Raw genomic sequence first — 19452 nt, 5'->3', positions numbered from 1 at the left:
TGCACGGCTCTGCACGCTCTCCGCACGCTTGGCTGGGGGCTCTGCACGCTCGGCTCAGGGCCCTGCATGGCTCTGCACGCTCTCCGCACACTCCGCTCAGGGCCCTGCACGGCTCTGCACGGCTCTGCGCGCTTGGCTCAGGGCTCTGCACCCACTGCACGCTCAGCTCAGGGCTTTGCACGGCTCTGCACGGCTCTGCACGCTTGGCTGGGGCCTTTGCACAGCTCTGCACGCTCTCTGCACGCTCAGCTCAGGGCTCTGCACCCTCGACATGCTCAGCTGGAGGCTTTGCACAGCTCTGCACGGCTCTGCACGGCTCTGCACGCTCTCTGCGCGCTCAGCTCGGGGCTCTGCACAGCTCTGCATGGCTCTGCACAGCTCTGCACGCTCTCCGCACGCTCTCCGCACACTCGGCTCAGGGCCTTGCACGGCTCTGCACGGCTCTGCAGAGCTCCGCACGCTCTCTGCACGCTCGGCTCAGGCCCTGCACAGCTCCGCACGCTCTCCGCACGCTCTCCGCACGCTCGGCTCAGGGCCTTGCACGGCTCCGCACAGCTCCGCACGCTCTCCGCACGCTCGGCTCAGGCCCTGCACAGCTCCGCACGCTCTCCGCACGCTCTCCGCACGCTCGGCTCAGGCCCTGCACGGCTCTGCACGGCTCCGCACGCTCTCCGCACACTCGGCTCAGGGCCTTGCACGGCTCCGCACAGCTCCGCACGCTCTCCGCACGCTCTCCGCACGCTCGGCTCAGGCCCTGCACGGCTCTGCATGGCTCCGCACGCTCTCCGCACACTCGGCTCAGGGCCTTGCACGGCTCCGCACACCTTCGCACGCTCTCCGCACGCTCTCCACACGCTCGGCTCAGGGCCTGCACGGCTCCACACAGCTCCGCACGCTCTCTGCATGCTCGGCTCAGGGCCTTGCACGGCTCCGCACAGCTCCGCACGCTCTCCGCACGCTCTCCACACACTCGGCTCAGGGCCTTGCACGGCTCCGCACAGCTCCGCACACTCTCCGCACGCTCTCCGCACGCTCTCCGCACGCTCGGCTCAGGGCCTTGCACGGCTCTGCACACCTTTGCACGCTCTCCACATGCTCTCTGCACGCTCGGCTCAGGCCCTGCACGGCTCCGCACAGCTCCGCACGCTCTCCGCACGCTCGGCTCAGGCCCTGCACAGCTCTGCACAGCTCCGCACGCTCTCCGCATGCTCTCTGCACGCTCGGCTCAGGGCCTTGCACGGCTCTGCACACCTTCGCACGCTCTCCACATGCTCTCCGCACGCTCGGCTCAGGCCCTGCACGGCTCCGCACAGCTCCGCACACTCTCCACACGCTCTCCGCACACTCGGCTCAGGGCCTTGCACGGCTCCGCACAGCTCCGCACGCTCTCCGCACGCTTGGCTCACGCCCTGCACAGCTCTGCACAGCTCCGCACGCTCTCTGCACGCTCTCCGCACGCTCTCCGCACGCTCGGCTCAGCCCTGCACCCTCTGCGTGCTCAGCTCGGGGCTTTGCACGACTTGGCGCGCTCACCGCGTGCTCGGCTCGGAGCTTTGCGCGCTTTGCACACCCGTGGGGTCCCGTCCCCTCCCACCCCGCGTCCCCCCCAAACGACGCTCGGCGTCCCGGCCCCCCCCCACCCCCCGGTGCCGCCCGGGCGATGCCACGACCGGTTGAGTTTGCCGGAAACTTTATCGAGCCGGTGCCTGCACCGGGGAGGGGGGGGCCCGGTGCCGGGGCTGGGGGGTGGGGGGGGGGGGGGTCCCAGCGCTGGGTGGGGGGGTGGGGGGGGGCTCAGCGGGCGACCATGCGGAGCTGGTAGAAGGGGGGGATGTTGGCGAAGCCGCTCTCCAGCGGGGCGGTGGGCAGCTGCGCCGGCGGCACCAGCGGCTGCAGGCGAAGGCTCTGCAGGATGGTGGTGAGGAAGAGGAAGAGCTCCATCCTCGCCAAGGCCTCGCCCAGGCAGATCCGCTTCCCTGCAAGAACAACGGGGGGGGGGGTCAGTGGGGGGGTGCGGGACCCCCTGGGGTGCAGGGGACCCCCTTTTGCGCCGGCGGTACCTGAGGAGAAGGGGACGAAGGCCTCGTTCTTCTTGAAGCGGCCGCTCTCGTCGAGGAAGTTTGCGGGGTCGAAGGCGTGGGGGTTGTCGAAGGCCTCGGGGTCGTGCAGGACGGAGCTGAGCAGGGGGTACACCTCGGTGTCCTGGGGGGACGGGGGGGGGGACAGGCGGGCGTGGGGCAGGGCGCGCGGGCGGCGTGCACGAGGATGCACGCGGGCAGCAAGCGTGCAGCAAGCGTGCACGGAGCAGTGCGAACGGGGCGGCGTGCATGGGGAAGCACGCATGGAACAAGTGTGCATGGAGCAGCGTGCGTAGGGCAGCGCGCACGGGGAAGCAAGCGTGCAGCAAGCGTGCACGGAGCAGTGCAAACGGGGCAGCGTGCACGGGGAAGCAAGCGTGCAGCAAGCGTGCACGGAGCAGCATGCACGGAGCAGTGCAAACGGGGCAGCGTGCGCGGGGAAGCACGCGTGCAGCAAGTGTGCATGGAGCAGCGTGCACGAGGATGCATGCATGCAGCGAGTGTGCACAGGGCAGCGTGAACGGGGCAGCGTGCACGGGGAAGCACGCGTGCAGCAAGCATGCACGGAGCAGCGTGCATGGAGCAGTGCAAACGGGGCAGTGTGCACGGAGAAGCATGCGTGCAGCAAGTGTGCATGGTTCTGTGCATGGAGCAGTGCAAATGGGGCAGCGTGCATGGGGAAGCATGCGTGCAGCAAGTGTGCATGGAGCAGCATGCACGAGGAAGCATGCATGCAGCAAGCGTGCACAGAGAAGCATGCATGCAGCAAGAGTGCATGGAGCAGCGTGCATGGAGCAGTGCAAACGGGGCAGTGTGCACGGGGAAGCATGTGTGCAGCAAGCGTGCATGGAGCAGCGTGCACAGAGCAGCGTGCATGGAACGAGTGTGCATGGAGCAGCGTGCGTAGGGCAGCATGCATGGGGAAGCATGTGTGCAGCAAGCGTGCACGGAGCAGCGTGCATGGAGCAGTGCAAACGGGGCAGCATGCATGGGGAAGCATGCGTGCAGCAAGCGTGCACGGAGCAGCGTGCATGGAGCAGTGCAAATGGGGCAGCATGCACGGGGAAGCACATGTGCAGCAAGTGTGCACGGAGCAGCGTGCATGGGGAAGCATGCATGCAGCAAGCGTGCACAGAGCAGCGTGCACGAGGATGCATGCATGCAGCAAGCGTGCACAGAGCAGCGTGCGTAGGGCTGCGTGCAGGGAGAAGCATGCGTGCAGCAAGCGTGCACAGAGCAGCGTGCGTAGGGCAGTGTGCAGGGAGAAGCACGCATGCAGCAAGCGTGCACGGAGCAGTGTGCATAGGGCAGTGTGCACGAGGATGCATGCATGCAGCAAGCGTGCATGGAGCAGCGTGCATGAGGATGCATGCATGGAGCAAGCGTGCCCGGAGCAGCGTGCGTAGGGCAGCGTGCACGGAGAAGCACACGTGCAGCAAGCGTGCCCGGAGCAGCGTGAATGGGGCAGCGTGCAGGGAAAAGCACACATGCAGCAAGCGTGCACAGAGCAGTGTGCGTAGGGCAGCGTGCAGGGAGAAGCACGCATGCAGCAAGTGTGCACGCAGCAGCGTGCACGAGGATGCATGCAAGCAGCAAGCGTGCACAGAGCAGCGTGTGTAGGGCAGCGTGCAGGGAGAAGCACACATGCAGCAAGCGTGCACGGAGCAGCGTGAATGGGGCAGTGTGCAGGGAGAAGCACGCGTGCAGCAAGCGTGCACGGAGCAGCGTGCGTAGGGCAGCGTGCAGGGAGAAGCATGCTTGCAGCAAGCGTGCATGGAGCAGTGTGTGTAGGGCAGCATGCACGAGGATGCATGCATGCAGCAAGCGTGCACAGAGCAGCATGCACGAGGATGCACGCGTGCAGCAAGCGTGCCTGGAGCAGCGTGCGTAGGGCAGTGTGCAGGGAGAAGCACGCATGCAGCAAGCGCGCACGGAGCAGTGTGAACGGGGCAGCGTGCATGGGGAAGCATGCGTGCAGCAAGCATGCATGGAGCAGCGCGCATGGAGCAGTGCAAACGGGGCAGCGTGCATGGAGAAGCACGCATGCAGCAAGTGTGCATGGAGCAGCGTGAACGGGGCAGCGTGCAGGGAGAAGCACGCGTGCAGCAAGCGTGCACGGAGCAGTGTGCACGAGGATGCATGCATGCAGCAAGCGTGCCCGGAGCAGTGTGTGTAGGGCAGCGTGCACGAGGATGCACGCATGCAGCAAGCGTGCACGGAGCAGCATGCACGAGGATGCACGCGTGCAGCAAGCGTGCCCGGAGCAGCGTGGATGGGGCAGCGTGCAGGGAAAAGCACACATGCAGCAAGCATGCACAGAGCAGCGTGCACGAGGATGCACGCGTGCAGCAAGCGTGCCCAGAGCAGTGTGCGTAGGGCAGCGTGCATGAGGATGCATGCATGCAGCAAGCGTGCACAGAGCAGCATGCACGAGGATGCACGCGTGCAGCAAGCGTGCCCGGAGCAGCGTGCGTAGGGCAGCGTGCAGGGAGAAGCACACATGCAGCAAGCATGCACGGAGCAGCGTGCACGAGGATGCACGCGTGCAGCAAGCGTGCCTGGAGCAGCGTGCCCGGAGAAGCACGCATGCAGCAAGCGTGCATGGAGCAGCGTGAATGGGGCAGCGTGCAGGGAAAAGCACACATGCAGCAAGCATGCACACAGCAGCGTGCACGAGGATGCATGCATGCAGCAAGCGTGCCCGGAGCAGCGTGCGTAGGGCAGCACACATGCAGCAAGTGTGCACGGAGCAGCGTGCATGAGGATGCATGCATGCAGCAAGCGTGCACAGAGCAGCGTGCGTAGGGCAGTGTGCAGGGAGAAGCACGCGTGCAGCAAGCATGCACGGAGCAGCGTGCACGGAGAAGCACGCATGCAGCAAGCGTGCCGGAGCAGCGTGCGTAGGGCAGCGTGCACGAGGATGCATGCGTGCAGCAAGCGTGCCCGGAGCAGCGTGTGTAGGGCTGCGTGCAGGGAGAAGCACACATGCAGCAAGCATGCACAGAGCAGTGTGCACGAGGATGCATGCATGCAGCAAGCGTGCACAGAGCAGCGTGAATGGGGCAGTGTGCAGGGAGAAGCACACATGCAGCAAGCATGCACAGAGCAGTGTGCATGAGGATGCATGCATGCAGCAAGCATGCCCGGAGCAGCGTGCGTAGGGCAGCACACATGCAGCAAGTGTGCACGGAGCAGCGTGCATGAGGATGCATGCATGCAGCAAGCGTGCACAGAGCAGCGTGCGTAGGTCAGTGTGCAGGGAGAAGCACGCGTGCAGCAAGCATGCACGGAGCAGTGTGCACGAGGATGCACGCATGCAGCAAGTGTGCCCAGAGCAGCGTGCGTAAGGCAGCGTGCACGAGGATGCACGCGTGCAGCAAGCGTGCCCGGAGCAGCGTGAATGGGGCAGCGTGCAGGGAAAAGCACACATGCAGCAAGCATGCACAGAGCAGCGTGCACGAGGATGCACGCGTGCAGCAAGCGTGCCCAGAGCAGTGTGCGTAGGGCAGCGTGCATGAGGATGCACGCATGCAGCAAGCGTGCACAGAGCAGCATGCACGAGGATGCACGCGTGCAGCAAGCGTGCCCGGAGCAGCGTGCGTAGGGCAGCGTGCAGGGAGAAGCACACATGCAGCAAGCATGCACGGAGCAGCGTGCACGAGGATGCACGCGTGCAGCAAGCGTGCACGGAGCAGTGTGCGTAGGGCAGCACACATGCAGCAAGCATGCACAGAGCAGTGTGCACGAGGATGCATGCATGCAGCAAGCATGCACGGAGCAGTGTGCACGGAGAAGCACGCATGCAGCAAGCGTGCTGGAGCAGCGTGCGTAGGGCAGCGTGCACGAGGATGCACGTGTGCAGCAAGCGTGCCCGGAGCAGCGTGTGTAGGGCTGCGTGCAGGGAGAAGCACACATGCAGCAAGCATGCACAGAGCAGTGTGCACGAGGATGCATGCATGCAGCAAGCGTGCCCGGAGCAGCGTGCGTAGGGCAGCACACATGCAGCAAGTGTGCACGGAGCAGCGTGCATGAGGATGCATGCATGCAGCAAGCGTGCACAGAGCAGCGTGCGTAGGGCAGTGTGCAGGGAGAAGCATGCGTGCAGCAAGCGTGCACGGAGCAGCGTGCGTAGGGCAGTGTGCAGGGAGAAGCATGCGTGCAGCAAGCATGCACGGAGCAGCGTGCACGGAGAAGCACGCATGCAGCAAGCGTGCTGGAGCAGCGTGCGTAGGGCAGCGTGCACGAGGATGCATGCATGCAGCAAGCGTGCCCGGAGCAGCGTGTGTAGGGCTGCGTGCAGGGAGAAGCACACATGCAGCAAGCATGCACAGAGCAGTGTGCACGAGGATGCACGCATGCAGCAAGCGTGCACGGAGCAGCATGCACGAGGATGCACGCGTGCAGCAAGCGTGCCCGGAGCAGCGTGAATGGGGCAGCGTGCAGGGAAAAGCACACATGCAGCAAGCGTGCACAGAGCAGCATGCACGAGGATGCACGCGTGCAGCAAGCGTGCCGGAGCAGCGTGCGTGGGGCAGCGTGCACGAGGATGCATGCGTGCAGCCGTCCCCGCGGCCCTCCCCGAGCCCCGCCGGCACCTTGGGGATGAGGTAGCCGCGGAAGAGCGTGTCCCGCGTCACCATGTGCGGGACGTTCATGGGGATGAGGTCGCTGCAGCGCTGGATCTCGTGGATGACGGCGTCCGTGTACGGCATCCGGCTGCGGTCCTCCGCGTTGGGGGGCCGGTTGCGGCCGATCACCCCCGCGATCTCCTCGTACACCTTCTCTGCGGCCCGCGCGGGGACGGGGGTGTCGCTCAGGGCCGGGGTGGGGGGGTCCCTAGGGTGGGGGGGTCCCTAGGGGGGGGGTGGGGGTGCGCCCCCCGCTCACCTTGCACGTCGGGGTGCTTCATGAGCACGAGGAAGCCGTATCGCAGGGTGGAGCTGACGGTCTCGGTCCCGGCGAAGAAGAGGTTGAGGGCGGTCAGCTCCAGGTTCTCCGCGTTGAACTCCGAGCAGGGGTCGGCCTTCTCCTGGGGGACGGGGACGGGGACGAAGGGGGCACGCGCGCGGCCTGGGCCAGCCAGCCGGAGCAGGCGGGGGAGCGCCCCGGGGTGCGCAAGGGAGCTGGGGGCATTGGAGCACCCGAGGGTGCACAAGGGAGCTGGGGGCATGGGATCACCCTGGAGCGTGCAAGGGAGCTGGGAGCACCCCGGGGTGCTCAAGGGAGCGGGGGGCACGGGAGCACCCTGGAACGTGCAAGGGAGCTGGGAGCACCCGAGGGTGCACAAGGGAGCTGGGGGCACGGGAGCACCCCGGGGTGCACAAGGGAGCTGGGGCACGGGAGCACCCTGGAGCATGCAAGGGAGCTGGGTGCACCCCGGGATGCACAAGGGAGCTGGGAGCATGGGAGCACCCTGGGGTGCACGAGGGAGCTGGGTGCATTGGAGCACCCTGGGGTGTGCAAGGGAGCTGGGGGCACGGGAGCACCCCGGGGTGTGCAAGGGAGATGGGAGCATGGGAGCACCCCGGGGTGCTCAAGGGAGCTGGGGGCATTGGAGCACCCTGGAGCGTGCAAGGGAGCTGGGAGCACCCCGGGGTGCTCAAGGGAGCTGGGTGCATTGGAGCACCCCGGGGTGCACAAGGGAGGGGGGAGCACCCCGGGGTGCACAAGGGAGCTGGGGGCACGGGAGCACCCTGGAGCGTGCAAGGGAACTGGGGGCACCCAAGGGTGCACAAGGGAGCTGGGTGCATTGGAGCACCCGAGGGTGCACAAGGGAGCTGGGTGCACAGGAGCACCCCGGGGTGCTCAAGGGAGCTGGGTGCATGGGATCACCCTGGAGCGTGCAAGGGAGCTGGGTGCATTGGAGCACCCTGGGGTGTGCAAGGGAGCTGGGGGCACGGGAGCACCCCGGGGTGCTCAAGGGAGCTGGGTGCATTGGAGCACCCCGGGGTGCGCAAGGGAGCTGGGGGCACGGGAGCACCCTGGAGCGTGCAAGGGAGCTGGGAGCACCCCGGGGTGCTCAAGGGAGCGGGGGGCACGGGAGCACCCCGGGGTGTGCAAGGGAGCTGGGGGCATTGGAGCACCCTGGGGTGCGCAAGGGAGCGGGGGACACGGGAGCACCCTGGGGTGTGCAAGGGAGCTGGGGGCACAGGAGCACCCAAGGGTGCTCAAGGGAGCTGGGGGCATGGGATCACCCTGGAGCGTGCAAGGGAGCTGGGAGCACCCCGGGGTGTGCAAGGGAGATGGGTGCACGGGAGCACCCTCGGGTGTGCAAGGGAGCTGGGGGCACCCCGGGGTGTGCAAGGGAGCTGGGGGCATGGGATCACCCTGGAGCATGCAAGGGAGCTGGGAGCACCCTGGGGTGCACAAGGGAGCTGGGGGCACGGGAGCACCCTGGAGCGTGCAAGGGAGCTGGGAGCACCCGAGGGTGCACAAGGGAGCTGGGTGCATTGGAGCACCCTGGAGCGTGCAAGGGAGCTGGGGGCACCCTCGGGTGCACAAGGGAGCTGGGTGCACAGGAGCACCCCGGGGTGCTCAAGGGAGCTGGGTGCACGGGAGCACCCCGGGGTGCACAAGGGAGCTGGGTGCATTGGAGCACCCCAGGGTGCGCAAGGGAGCTGGGGGCACGGGAGCACCCTGGAGCGTGCAAGGGAGCTGGGTGCACCCCGGGATGCACAAGGGAGCTGGGAGCATGGGAGCACCCTGGGGTGTGCAAGGGAGCTGGGGGCACGGGAGCACCCTGGGGTGCACAAGGGAGCTGGGGGCACGGGAGCACCCTGGAGCGTGCAAGGGAGCTGGGAGCACCCGAGGGTGCACAAGGGAGCTGGGGGCACGGGAGCACCCCGGGGTGCACAAGGGAGCTGGGTGCATTGGAGCACCCGAGGGTGCACAAGGGAGCTGGGGGCACAGGAGCACCCTCGGGTGCACAAGGGAGCTGGGTGCATGGGATCACCCCAGGGTGCTCAAGGGAGCTGGGGGCATTGGAGCACCCCGGGGTGTGCAAGGGAGCGGGGGGCACGGGAGCACCCTGGAGCGTGCAAGGGAGCTGGGAGCACCCGAGGGTGCACAAGGGAGCTGGGTGCACAGGAGCACCCCGGGGTGCTCAAGGGAGCTGGGTGCATGGGATCACCCTGGAGCGTGCAAGGGAGCTGGGGGCATTGGAGCACCCTGGGGTGTGCAAGGGAGCTGGGGGCACGGGAGCACCCCGGGGTGCATGGGAGCACCCCAGGGTGCACAAAGGAGCTGGGGGCACGGGAGCACCCTTGGGTGCGCAAGGGAGCTGGGGGCATGGGATCACCCCGGGTTGCGCAAGAGATCCAGGTGCACGGGATCACCCCGGGTTGTGCAAGAGATCCGGGTGCACGGGATCACCCTGGAGCAGGCGGGGGGAGCTGGGAGCACCCTTGGGTGCACAAGCGAGCGGGGTGCATGGGATCACCCCGGGTTTTGCAAGCGAGCTGGGTGCATGGGATCACCCCAGGGTGCACGGGAGCACCCCAGGGTGCACAAGAGATCCGGGTGCATGGGATCACCCTGGAGCAGGTGGGGGGAGCTGGCAGCACCCTTGGGTGCACAAGCAAGCGGGGTGCATGGGATCACCCCGGGTTTTGCAAGCGAGCCGGGTGCGCGGGATCACCCTGGAGCAGGCGGGGGGAGCTGGGAGCACCCCAGGGCGCTCAAGCCGAGCGGGCGCGCGGGAGCACCCAAGGGCGCGCGGCCACCCCACCTTCTCCATCTGGAGCAGGAAGCAGTCGATGAAATCCCGTGGGTGCCCGGGCTCCAGGGTCTCGGCGTTCCTCCGCACCCGCCGGGCGATGAAGCTCCTCATCCTCCCCAGCAGCTTCGGGATCTTGGTGTGGGGGCCCGGGAGGTGCTTCAAGAAGGTCTCGCCCATCTCATAAAACTACGGGCGAGGGGTCAACGCCGCCGTCGGCCCCCGCGACCCCCAGCCGACCCCCACCCGTCCCCCGCGTCCCTTTCCCCGGGGTCCACCTGCGACCATGGGGTGCTGAGCTCCCGAAAACTCTCGCTCATCGTTCGGAGCAGCTCCAGGAATTCCTCGTCCCGGTAATCGAAGCGATTCCCAAAAACGATGGAGCAGATGACGTTGGAGACGGCGCAGCTCAGCAAGTACGCCGGGTCGAAGGGCCGCTCTGGAGAAGGGCGAGTCAGCACCCAAGGGTGGCTCAGCCCCACCCTGACCCCCCCCCCCCCGGTCCCCGGCACCTTGGGTGCCGCGCAGCTCCTGCAGCAGGATCTGGGCTTCCTCCTGGATGCGGCTCTCGATGCTTTTCCGGCCCATCCCGAAATCCCGCAGCACCTTCAGGGAGAAGCGGCGCAGCTGGCGCCAGCGCTCCCCGTTGGAGAAGACCACCCCTGGGTGGGGGTGGGGGGGGGGGGTGAGCACCCCGTGGGGAGGGGACAGCCAGCAATGGAGGGGGAGCACCCCGTGGGGAGGGGGTACCCAGCAGGGGTGGGGGAGCACCCAGCAATGGGATGGGAGAGCACGCCGTGGGGAGGGGGCACCCAGCAATGGGATGGGGGAGCACCCCGTGGGGAGGGGCACCCAGCAATGGGATGGGGGAGCACCCAGCAATGGGATGGGGGAGCACCCCGTGGGGAGGGGGCACCCAGCAGGGGAGGGGGAGCACCCAGCAATGGGATGGGGGAGCACCCCGTGGGGAGGGGTACCCAGCAATGGGATGGGGGAGCACCCAGCAATGGGATGGGGGAGCACCCCGTGGGGAGGGGGTACCCAGCAGGGGTGGGGGAGCACCCAGCAATGGGATGGGGGAGCACCCTGTGGGGAAGGGGCACCCAGCAGGGGTGGGGGAGCACCCAGCAATGGGATGGGGGAGCACCCTGTGGGGAGGGGCACCCAGCAATGGGATGGGGGAGCACCCTGTGGGGAAGGGCACCCAGTAGGAGAAGGGGAGCATCCAGCAATGGGATGGGGGAGCACCCTGTGGGGAGGGGGTACCCAGCAGGGGTGGGGGAGCACCCAGCAATGGGATGGGGGAGCACCCTGTGGGGAAGGGCACCCAGTAGGAGAAGGGGAGCACCCAGCAATGGGATGGGGGAGCACCCTGTGGGGAGGGGCACCCAGCAGGGGTGGGGGAGCACCCAGCAATGGGATGGGGGAGCACCCCGTGGGGAGGGGGTACCCAGCAGGGGAGGGGGAGCACCCAGCAATGGGATGGGGGAGCACCCCGTGGGGAGGGGGTACCCAGCAGGGGTGGGGGAGCACCCAGCAATGGGATGGGGGAGCACCCCGTGGGGAGGGGCACCCAGCAATGGGATGGGGGAGCACCCAGCAATGGGATGGGGGAGCACCCTGTGGGGAGGGGTGCCCAGCAGGGGTGGGGGAGCACCCAGCAATGGGATGGGGGAGCACCCTGTGGGGAAGGGGGCACCCAGCAGGGGTGGGGGAGCACCCAGCAATGGGATGGGGGAGCACCCCGTGGGGAGGGGGCACCCAGCAATGGGATGGGGGAGCACCCAGCAATGGGATGGGGGAGCACCCCGTGGGGAGGGGGTACCCAGCAGGGGTGGGGGAGCACCCAGCAATGGGATGGGGGAGCACCCCGTGGGGAGGGGCACCCAGCAATGGGATGGGGGAGCACCCAGCAATGGGATGGGGGAGCACCCCGTGGGGAGGGGGTACCCAGCAGGGGTGGGGGAGCACCCAGCAATGGGATGGGGGAGCACCCCGTGGGGAGGGGCACCCAGCAATGGGATGGGGGAGCACCCAGCAATGGGATGGGGGAGCACCCCGCGGGGAGGGGGAGCACCCATGGGGACAGGGGAGCACCCACGGGGATGGGGGAGCACCCATGGGGAGGGGTCACCCAGCGACGGGACGGGGGAGCACCCCGCGGGGAAGGGGAGCACCCACGGGGACGGGGGAGCACCCATGGGGAGGGGTCACCCAGCGATGGGACGGGGGAGCACCCACGGGGAGGGGGAGCACCCACGGGGAGGGGTCACCCAGCAATGGGATGGGGGAGCACCCATGGCGAGGGGGAGCACCCACGGGGAGGGGGAGCACCCACGGGGAGGGGTCACCCAGCGACGGGACGGGGGAGCACCCATGGGGATGGGGGAGCACCCACGGGGAGGGGGAGCACCCATGGGGACAGGGGAGCACCCACGGGGACGGGGAGCACCCACGGGGAGGGGTCACCCAGCGACGGGACGGGGGAGCACCCACGGGGAGGGGGAGCACCCACGGGGAGGGGTCACCCAGCAATGGGATGGGGGAGCACCCATGGCGAGGGGGAGCACCCACGGGGAGGGGGAGCACCCACGGGGAGGGGTCACCCAGCGACGGGACGGGGGAGCACCCATGGGGATGGGGGAGCACCCACGGGGAGGGGGAGCACCCATGGGGACAGGGGAGCACCCACGGGGACGGGGAGCACCCACGGGGAGGGGTCACCCAGCGACGGGACGGGGGAGCACCCCACGGGGAGGGGGAGCACCCACGGGGAGGGGTCACCCAGCAATGGGATGGGGGAGCACCCATGGCGAGGGGGAGCACCCGTGGGGAGGGGGAGCACCCACGGGGACAGGGGAGCACCCACGGGGATGGGGGAGCACCCACGGGGAGGGGTCACCCAGCAATGGGATGGGGGAGCACCCACGGGGAGGGGGTCACCCATCAATGGCATGGGGGAGCACCCATGGCGAGGGGGAGCACCCTGTGGGGAGGGGGATCCGGGGCGGGGCCGAGCCCCTCACCGTGCCGGCGGAAGGTCGTCTCCACCGTCGGCACGCGGCCGCGGCCGGCGAAGGCCTCGGCGTTCTCCACCAGCGCCTCCCGCACCGCCGCCTGCCCCCGCAGCACCAGCGCCCGCCGCCGCCCCAGGGAGACGGTGAAGACGGGGCCGTAGGTCTGGCTCAGCTGCCGGGACGGGTGCCGCCGTGGGTGCCGGGGCGGGTGCCGCGGCGGGTGCCGCGGCGCCGCCGGCGAACCCTCGCCCGCCCTCGCCCGCCCTCTCACCTTCAGCAGGGACTGGAGGGTGCGGGAGGGGGAGATCTGCAGGAGGTTGCCCAGCAGCGGCAACGCCGGGGGGCCGGGGGGCAAGCGGCCGCGGTGGCCGCCCCGCAGGGCCAGGAGGAGGAGGAGGGCGAGGAGGAGGAGGAGGAGGAGGGCGAGGAGCGGGAGGAAGGCCATGGTCCCCTCGAAGGTCGCGCCGGCGTTGCCGTCGCCCGCCCGCGGGTATTTATGCGGTTGCACAAGCGGCCGCCTCGGCTGCCGCCCGCGGGGACGGACGCCGGCGGGGACGCGGGCGGGGACGGCGGCGGGCAGGGCCACCCCCCCCACCCCCCGGAGTGTGGCCTCGTGGCCCCGGGCGTGGCCCCCAGCCCTGGCGCGTGACCCCGGGCGTGGCCCCGTGGCCCCATGGATGGCCCCATGGCCCCGGGCGTGGCCCCCAGCCCCGGGGCGTGGCCCCGTGGATGTCCCCAAGCCCTGATGCATGTCCCCAAGCCCTGTCCATGTCCCCAAGCCCTGGCGCATGTCCCCGCCCATGTCCCCAAGCCCTGCTGCACGTCCCCATGCATGTCCCCAAACCCTGCTGCATGTCCCCAAACCCTGGCGTGTGTCCCCATGCATGTCCCCAAGCCCTGGCATGTGTCCCCGCCCATGTCCCCAAGCCCTGGTGCATGTCCCCATGCATGTCCCCATGCCCTGGCACGTGTCCCCGTCCATGTCCCCAAGCCCTGCTGCATGTCCCTATGCATGTCCCCAAGCTCTGGTGCATGTCCCCAAGCCCTGCTGCACGTCCCCAAGCCCTGGTGCCTGTCCCCATGCGCGTCCCCGTGCCCTGCTCCGTGTCCCCCTGCCGTGGGGCGTTAGCAAAGGGTCACGGGGGGGTGCGGGGACGCAGCCCCCCACCTCCGCACCCCCGGGCACCCCGGGGCGGGGCAGAGCCCGGAGGGGACGGGGGCAGCCCCGGGGAGGGGACGCAGGGGCAGGGGACAGGGGCTGGCGTCCCCCAGCCTCCGCCCGCCTTGACACCCCCGGCAACGGCTCGGGGCACGGCACGGCACGGCACGGCATGGTGCAGTGTGGCACGGCACGGCACGGCATGGCACAGCATGGTGCAGTGTGGCATGGCACGGCACGGCATGGCACGGCATGGCACGGCACTGTGCAGCGTGGCATGGCACAGCACGGCACGGCACGGCATGGCGCAGCATGGCAAGGCACGGCATGGCACGGCACAGCATGGCACAGTGCAGCATGGCAAAGCATGGCATGGCACGGCACTGCACAGCATTGCACGGCACGGCATGGCATGGTGCAGTGTGGCATGGCATGGCACGGCACGGCACGGCACGGCACTGTGCAGCGTGGCACGGCATGGCACGGCACAGCATGGCACAGCATGGTGCAGTGTGGCATGGCATGGCACAGCATGGCACGGCACTGTGCAGCATGGCACGGCACGGCACAGCATGGCGCAGCATGGCAAGGCACGGCACGGAAGGCATGGAACGGCACAGCACTGCGCAGTATGGCATGGCATGGCACGGCATGGCACTGTGCAGCACGGCCTGGCACGGCATGGCATATCATGGTGCAGCATGGCACGGCACGGCATGGCATGATATAGCACGGCACGGCATGGCATGGCACGGCATGGCACGGCACAGCATGGCACGGTGCAGCATGGCAAAGCATGGCACGGCACGGCACTGCACAGCATTGCACGGCACGGCATGGCATAGCACGGCGCGGCACAGCATTGCACGGCACGGCACAGCACGGCATGGCACGGTGCAGCATGGCAAAGCATGGCATGGCATGGCACGGCACGGCACAGCACTGCACAGCATTGCACGGCACGGCACAGCATGGCATGGCGCGGCACGGCACAGCACTGCACAGCATTGCACGGCACGGCACGGCATAGCACGGCACGGCACAGCATGGCATGGCGCGGCACGGCACGGCACTGCACAGCATTGCACGGCACAGCACGGCATGGCACGGTGCAGCATGGTGCAGCATGGCACGGCACGGCACAGCACTGCACAGCATTGCACGGCACGGCACGGCATGGCACAGTACGGCACAGCACGGCATGGCACGGCACGGCACGGCACAGCATGGCATGGCGCGGCGCGGCACGGCACTGCACAGCATTGCATGGCACGGCATAGCACGGTGCAGCATGGCAAAGCATGGCACGGCACAGCACTGCACGGCATTGCACAGTACGGCACGGCACGGCACAGCATTGCACGGCACGGCATGGCACGGTGCAGCATGGCAAAGCATGGCACGGCACGGCACTGCACGGCATTGCACAGTACGGCACGGCACGGCACAGCATTGCACGGCACGGCATGGCACGGTGCAGCATGGCAAAGCATGGCATGGCACGGCACGGCACGGCACAGCATGGCATGGCGCGGCACGGCACGGCACGGCACAGCATTGCACGGCACGGCATGGCATAGCACGGTGCGGCACGGCACAGCACGGCATGGCACGGTGCAGCATGGCAAAGCATGGCATGGCATGGCACGGCACAGCATTGCACAGTACGGCACGGCATGGCATGGCACGGCACGGCACAGCATTGCATGGCATGGCATGGCATGGCACGGCACGGCACAGCATTGCACGGCACGGCACGGCACGGCACGGTGCAGCATGGCAAAGCACGGCACGGCACGGCACGGCACGGCACGGCACGGCACGGCACAGCGATCTGGCCCGGCCACACCGGCCAGCTGCGGGGACACTTGGCCCCGCTCGGCCTCGCCGCAGCTGGGCCTGCGCGTGCCGGCGGCCTGATGTCAACCTGCGCCGCGCCAAGGCCGCCGTCACCTCTGCCCGCGCCGCACCCGGCCGCAACCGCTGCCGGACGGGCGCCCGGGGACCCCCGTAGCCCCCCACGGCACCCCACGGCACCCCACGGCGCGGCCCCCCGGGTGGGGGACGCAGGGGGGTGGGTGCCGAGGGGCGCCCGAGGGTGGGTGCGGGGGGCTGGGGGGGGTGCGGGTGCAGGGCTGCGGCACAAGCGGGGGTCACTCGTGCGCCCCAAACCCCGGCGTGCCCCGTCCCCGTCCCCGGTGGCCGCGGTGGCCGGGGAAGGATTGCGGCCCCTGGATCTGGCCCCGCTGGCCCGCGGCCCGCGGCGTCACCGGGAGCACGGCCAGTTCCCAGCGGCGGGGCCGGGGGGGCCGGTGACGTAACGGCAGTGGCGGGGGGGGGGACACACACACACGCCCGGGGGGGGGGCCGGGACCCCCCAGCCCTGGGGTGACAACGACAGCAGCATGGGGGGACCCCGGCTCCTGTCCCTGTCCCCATCCGCTGTCCCCAGGCCTGTCCCCACCCCGTGTCCCCACCCCCATCCCCATCTCCCCATCTCCCCGTCCCCACCCTGGGTCCCCAACACTGTCCCTGTCCCCGCCCCATGTCCCCACCCGGTGTCCCCACCCCGTGTCCCCGCCCCATGTCCCCACCCGGTGTCCCCACCCCGTGTCCCCACCCGGTGTCCCCACCCCATGTCCCCACCCCCATCCCCGTATCCCCATCCCCACCCTGGGTCCCCAACACTGTCCCTGTCCCCACCCCGTGTCCCCACCCCGTGTCCCCACCTGGTGTCCCCACCCCGTGTCCCCACCCCGTGTCCCCACCCCCATCCCCGTATCCCCAGCCCCGTCCCCACCTTGGGTCCCCAACACTGTCCCTGTCCCCACCCGCTGTCCCCACCCCGTGTCCCCATCCCCGTGTCCCCATCCCCGTGTCCCCACCCCGTGTCCCCACCCCGTGTCCCCAGCCCCGTCCCCACCCGGGGTCCCCAGCCCTGTCCCTGTCCCCACCCCGTGTCCCCGTCCCTGTCCCCATCCCCAGCACCGTCCCTGTCCCAGCTGCATGTCCCCACCAAGGGGGGGTGCAAGGTGGGTGCTGGGGGGTGCAAGGTGGGTGCTGGGGTGCACAGTGGGTGCTGGGGGGTGCAAAGTGGGTGCTGGGGGGGTGCAAACTGGGTGCTGGGGGGTGCTCGGGGGTACTGGGGGGGTGCAAAGTGGGTGCTGGGGGGTGCAAGGTGGGTGCTGGGGGGTGCAAACTGGGTGCTGGGGGGTGCAAAGTGGGTGCTGGGGGGTGCAAGGTGGGTGCTGGGGTGCAAGGTGGGTGCTGGGGGGGGTGAGAACTGGGTGCTGGGGTGCAAAGTGGGTGTTGCCGGGGGTGCAAACTGGGTGCTGGGGGGTGCAAGGTGGGTGCTGGGGGGTGCAAACTGGGTGCTGGGGGGTGCAAAGTGGGTGCTGGGGGGTGCAAGGTGGGTGCTGGGGGGTGCAAACTGGGTGCTGGGGCGTACAAAGTGGGTGCTGGGGGGGTGCAAACTGGGTGCTGGGGGTGCAAGGTGGGTGCTGGGGGGGTACAAAGTGGGTGCTGGGGGGTGCAAACTGGGTGCTGGGGTGCAAAGTGGGTGTTGCCGGGGGTGCAAAGTGGGTGCTGGGGGGTGCAAGGTGGGTGCTGGGGGGGTGCAAAGTGGGTGCTGGGGGGTGCAAAGTGGGTGTTGCCGGGGGTGCAAAGCGGGTGCTGGGGTGACGTGGGTGCTGGGGGGGTGCAAGGTGGGTGCTGGGGGGGTGAGAACTGGGTGCTGGGGCGTACAAAGTGGGTGCTGGGGGGGTGCAAACTGGGTGCTGGGGGGTGCTCGGGGGTACTGGGGGGGTACAAAGTGGGTGCTGGGGGGTGCAAACTGGGTGCTGGGGTGCGAAGTGGGTGTTGCCAGGGGTGCAAAGCGGGTGCTGGGGTGACGTGGGTGCTGGGGGGGTGCAAGGTGGGTGCTGGGGGGGTGCCACCCAGCCACGGGGTGCAGCTGGGGCCCCTCTGGAGCTGCACCCGCTGTCGGGGGGGCGGGGGGGGGGGCGGGGGGGGGGACCCTGGGTGCCACCAGCCCAAAGCAGCGGCCCGGGGGCGGCAGGAAATGCCTCCGGCGCAGAAGCAGCTGCCGCGGCCAAACCCACGCCAACGCTGGCACGAGCCCCGGTGCCGCGGCCTCGCACGAGGCCGGTGCCGTCGCACGGGGCCCGCCGACGTCGCACGAGGCCGGTGCCGTCGCACGAGGCCCGCCGACGTCGCCCGGGGCCGGCCGGTGTCGCACGGGGCGGGCTGGGGCGGCACGGGGCGTGTGAGCCTTGCACGAGGTGCGTTAGCCTCGCACGGGGCACGACGGCGTTGCACGGGGTGCGTGGATATCGCCCGGGGCGTGTGAGCCTTGCACGGGGCGCGGGGGCGTTGCACGGGGCGTGTCGGGGTTGCACGGGGTGTGCGAGCCTCGCACGGGGCACGCTAGCCTTGCACGGGGCGTGTGAGCCTTGCACGGGGTGCGTGGGCGTTGCACGGGGCGTGTCGGTGTTGCACGGGGTGTGCAAGCCTCGCACGGGGCCCACTAGCCTTGCACGGGGCATGCTAGCCTTGCACGGGGCTTGTGAGCCTTGCACGGGGCACGCTAGCCTTGCACGGGGCGTGTGAGCCTTGCACGGGGTGCGTGGGCGTTGCACGGGGCGTGTCGGTGTTGCACGGGGTGTGCAAGCCTCGCACGGGGCCCACTAGCCTTGCACGGGGCACGCTAGCCTTGCACGGGGCGTGTGAGCCTTGCACGGGGCTTGTGAGCCTTGCACGGGGCACGCTAGGCTTGCACGGGGCGTGTGAGCCTTTCACGGGGCTTGTGAGCCTTGCACGGGGCACGCTAGCCTTGCACGGGGCGTGTGGGCATTGCATGGGGTGTGTCAGTGTTGCACGCGGCGTGCAAGCCTCGCACGGGGCACACTGGCCTTGCAGAGGGCCTGTAAGCCTTGCATGGGTCATGGAAGCCTTGCACGGAGCGTGGAAGCCTTGCACGGGGCGTGCGAGCCTTGCACGGGGCACACTAGCCTTGCACGGGGCTTGTAAGCCTTGCACGGGGTGCGTGGGCGTTGCACGGGGCGTGTCGGTGTTGCACGGGCTGTGCAAGCCTCGCACGGGGCACACTGGCCTTGCACGGGGCGTGTCGATGTTCCACAGGGTGTGCGGACCTTGCACGGGGCCCACTGGCCTTGCACGGGGCGTGTGAGCCTTGCACGGGGCACGCTAGCCTTTCACGGGGCCCACTAGCCATGCACGGGGCACACTAGCCTTGCACGGGGTACACTAGCCTTTCACGGGGCCCACTAGCCATGCACGGGGCACACTAGCCTTGCACGGGGTACACTAGCCTTGCACGGGGCCCACTAGCCGTGCACGGGGTACACTAGCCGTGCACGGGGTACACTAGCCTTTCACGGGGCCCACTAGCCTTGCACGGGGCCCACTAGCCGTGCATGGGGCACACTAGCCTTGCATGGGGTACACTAGCCTTGCACGGGGCAC

General features: G+C 69.3%; 1 protein-coding gene across 2 annotated transcripts; it reads right to left on the bottom strand.

Annotated features, from left to right (window-relative positions):
• Positions 1-1794: 1794 nt before the first annotated feature.
• On the bottom strand, positions 1795-13254 carry LOC142403715 (cytochrome P450 2G1-like). 2 transcript variants are annotated; one of them, XM_075489933.1, is made up of 9 exons: positions 13081-13254; positions 12819-12981; positions 10305-10454; positions 10071-10231; positions 9805-9981; positions 6966-7107; positions 6674-6861; positions 2061-2202; positions 1795-1976 (listed from the first exon to the last, which is right to left on the bottom strand). In XM_075489933.1, exons 1-9 carry the CDS (start codon positions 13252-13254, stop codon positions 1795-1797), a joined length of 1479 nt encoding a protein of 492 aa, XP_075346048.1. The 2 variants fall into 2 exon arrangements, with proteins under 2 accessions (XP_075346048.1, XP_075346049.1); XM_075489934.1 differs by lacking the exon at positions 9805-9981.
• Positions 13255-19452: the final 6198 nt, after the last annotated feature.

This window comes from Mycteria americana, unplaced genomic scaffold, assembly GCF_035582795.1.
Source record: "Mycteria americana isolate JAX WOST 10 ecotype Jacksonville Zoo and Gardens unplaced genomic scaffold, USCA_MyAme_1.0 Scaffold_43, whole genome shotgun sequence".
Classification (NCBI taxonomy): domain Eukaryota; kingdom Metazoa; phylum Chordata; class Aves; order Ciconiiformes; family Ciconiidae; genus Mycteria; species Mycteria americana.
The sequence above is the reverse complement of the archived record's forward strand: the minus strand, read 5'-3'. Positions and strand labels throughout refer to the sequence as shown.

What these genes read in the sequence shown, in the direction of transcription:
- LOC142403715 (XM_075489933.1), bottom strand. Translation starts at nt 13,254, where the DNA reads ATGGCCTTCCTCCCGCTCCTCGCCCTCCTCCTCCTCCTCCTCCTCGCC. An exon ending in TCCTGCTCCAGATGGAGAAG is followed by an intron (nt 7,108 to 9,804) that starts GTGGGGTGGCCG and finishes CCCGTCCCCCAG; the next exon opens with GAGAAGGCCGACCCCTGCTC. An exon ending in GAAGCACCCCGACGTGCAAG is followed by an intron (nt 6,862 to 6,965) that starts GTGAGCGGGGGG and finishes CGCGGGCCGCAG; the next exon opens with AGAAGGTGTACGAGGAGATC.